Here is a 3,361-nt window from a genome sequence, read left to right as displayed (position 1 = left end):
GGTGGGACGTGGAAGCGAACCCACGACTCGCAGATTGCGAGTCGAGCGTCCTAACCACCTGGCCATGCCGGGCCTAATGTTTATTTGACATTTCGGAACATACTCATTCAATCTTCAACAAATATAACTCAAGATAACACCCAACAAATTTAAAGGAGTCATTTGCAAAAACTATAAGCATTTATATCTTAATAAGAAAATAAGAAATAAAGCATTAAATCTTACTACTTTACATAACAACTCCACTTCTGATGATTCAAACGTGTTTCATATTTTTCTAATTGATTAAGTACATATATATATGTGTATATATATTTAGTTTTTTTTTCGGTCCTGTGTCATATTTGCTTCGTTGTTTTATTACGTTTTAATCTTAATTTATTTTCCTTCTTAGAAATGTTTTTGGTTGTACAAATAGTTCCTTTACATCTTTTATCTGTTATCTTGAGTTAAAGTATCTGTAGATATACTGTAGAAATTGGCTTATAATCAGATGAACGGCTAGTGATGGCGTTGTTCATCATCAAATTAAGATCGTTGCCTCACGAATCTTTTACCTAAATGGTCACAAGAGTAGTTGCTTGCTCACTGTGAACTATATTACATCTTAAAACTAATGTTTAACTTTCCATGAAGGCCATTGTGAAAGGAACAGACATGTGTTTTGAAAGAGCTGCAACGTTGTAACTTTCAGAACATTGGGTTGAGTTTAGCACGAATTTGGTGTAAAACAACATATACTGAACAACTGAGAAGAAAAAGTGGCATGAATAGAATGATCATTAATCATTACTGACTACAATAAAATGCTAATATGTTCACTTTCTGCAAGAAGTTTGATTGAAAAAATTAATGAATTGTGAAATAACATTAAGAAGACTTGGTCTTGAAGAGCTTAAAAATCGTAAGTTGCATTCTGATAATATGAAATATTGAACTGTCTAAATAACCTGGAAATTCTTCATTTAAATACGTTTTAGAATAAAAACTATTTACATTTTCCATTGAAACTGAAAAGAAGGGGTATAAAATAACCCTTAAAAATATTATCGTTTCGGGGTAGATATTCCGCTATGTGAAACGAGCTAATTCAGTAAAACAGTACTTTCTAAAAAGTATCTTCGTTAAGTGTTATAAAATAAGATCCGCTGTTCACCAGCAATGCCGAATAGTTCTTAAGACAAACCTTTTATATTCTATGTACTACATATAAACCATGTTTTTGTGAGATTGTGCAGCCTTTTTCCTGGTACACATCATCAGGGCCCATACTTGTACTGATGTAATAAATAATATGTTGAATAACAAAACTCACTTGATGCAAATCAAATGATACTCTATGGGGTCTTTTACTGGAGCTAAACGGATTAAATCAAGACATTCACAAGTTCTTATGAGGTTAAATAACTTCATTAATTAGGGTTGCTATGGTTACCTGATGGAAGGACTAGAGTCTGGAGTCGTCGTAGAGGCAACCAGGGAAAGAGGGAGATCTACGAGGGAAAGAAGTTTGGATGAACACTAAAAACCGCGGGGGCTGAAACTTAGGAGCACAAATGAAACAGTTTAGAAAGTTTATTAGTTAGTTTAAAGATCACAAGAATAACAAGTTGAAATTTAAAACAAATGTTCCTGATATACATATTGTTTTCCTCGAACTTCACCTCTCGCAAATATAAACTGAAACTTATTCGTTTCACGGTGAGTATAACATTCATCCAAAGCTGAATTAGCTTTTAGAAACTATTACAAGTATATATAACTGAAGGTCGTAGAAACGTGGAACTTCTAACAAGAGTATCCTAATTAAAGATGATCTTTTGAATGAACTGATAATATATAACTCAAGGTAACACATAACAACTGCAAATGAATTATTTGCACAACGATAAATATTTATATAAAGTAAGAAAGAGGGAGATCTCCAGGGAAACAAGTTTGATTCAAAATAATATTACCGAAAACTTCGCGATAATTAAACCTTCATGAAGTTGCTAGTTGTCAGTATAAAGATCGCAAATAATTACAAACTGAAAGTTCTATTCTCTGGGTATCTTACATAGGTAGTAGCACACTTAATGAAAACTACCAGTGGCTCAGCGGTAAGTCTGAGCACTCATAACGCTAAAAAACGAGTTTCGATACCAGTGGCGACCAGAGCACCGATAACTCATTGTGTAGTTTTATGTTTAACAATGAACAAACACCTAACGAAAAGCTGAAGCAAGTTTTTTAGACTTAAGATAGATTAGACCAAAACATAGACGAGCATATGACTAACACTTCCACACGCTGGGTAAAAAATGGATTCTACCAAAAGGTAGACAGTCAAGTGACGTGCCATGAAGGAGTTATAATTTGAAAATCAATCCCACAATTCGATGGTAAAGAGAAACCGAAATTCAATCTTTGTATCGGCTGCAGATTGTCATCGTAGCTTTGCCATAAACAAAGAAACAGAGACTAACATTTCCAAACGCTAAGTAAAATACGTGTTCTACCAAACGTTTAGACGAACATGACTATCATTTCAAAAATCGTTTCTTTTACATGAATCCCAAAAAACATTTATGTGCTTTCAGCCACATGTCATTCTTGGTGTAAACTTGGTTTTAGTCTATTTTCCATAGACTTCTGAGAATTAAATTTCAATATTTCATCAAGGAAAATTTTACATGTTCAACTGTTTGTTTTATATCAGTGCACAACGGGCTATCTGCGATGTATCCGCTGTGTATATCAAACCATCAATTTTACCGTTATAATAGCTATAGTTCTCCAGCTTACCACTGAGCCACTGGGAGGCATGTCTTTAATGATTGAATTACAAAATAACAAAACCAATAGGAAACGAAAAGTTCTCCAAACCTGAACATCATCGCTTCTTTCTGCTTACATCCCTGACCTTATAACTTTAAATGAACTCCGTGTTTTTGTTCCTTCTAAGATTACTGCACGTTTTACGTGGACACTCTCTAACCACCATCTAAACATATTATCTAGATTCACAGTCTTGATTTCCTTTCAACCTTAGACACTCTTTAACCACCATCAAAACATATTATCTAGATTCATAGTCTTGATTTCCTTTCAACCTTAGACACTCTTTAACCACCATCTAAACATATTATCTAGATTCACAGTCTTGATTTCCTTTCAACCTTAGACACTCTTTAACCACCATCTAAACATATTATCTAGATTCACAGTCTTGATTTCCTTTCAACCTTAGGCACTCTTTAACCACCATCTAAACATATTATCTAGATTCACAGTCTTGATTTCCTTTCAACCTTAGACACTCTTTAACCACCATCTAAACATATTATCTAGATTCTAGTCTTGATTTCCTTTCAACCTT

General features: G+C 33.8%; 1 protein-coding gene across 1 annotated transcript in view; it reads right to left on the bottom strand.

The window, feature by feature from the left end:
* Positions 1-1,334: 1,334 nt before the first annotated feature.
* Positions 1,335-3,361, bottom strand: part of LOC106460486 (dachshund homolog 1-like) — a gene marked incomplete at its 5' end in the record, with an annotated part of 39,610 nt that continues 37,583 nt past the window's right edge. The window contains one exon of the mRNA XM_022387229.1: positions 1,335-1,493. Within this exon, the coding sequence (XP_022242937.1) occupies positions 1,432-1,493 (62 nt within the window). The remainder of the gene's footprint in view (positions 1,494-3,361) is intronic.

The sequence above is a fragment of the Limulus polyphemus genome, unplaced genomic scaffold (genome assembly GCF_000517525.1).
Source record: "Limulus polyphemus unplaced genomic scaffold, Limulus_polyphemus-2.1.2 Scaffold780, whole genome shotgun sequence".
NCBI classification, from domain to species: Eukaryota; Metazoa; Arthropoda; class Merostomata; order Xiphosura; family Limulidae; genus Limulus; species Limulus polyphemus.
The sequence above is the reverse complement of the archived record's forward strand: the minus strand, read 5'-3'. Positions and strand labels throughout refer to the sequence as shown.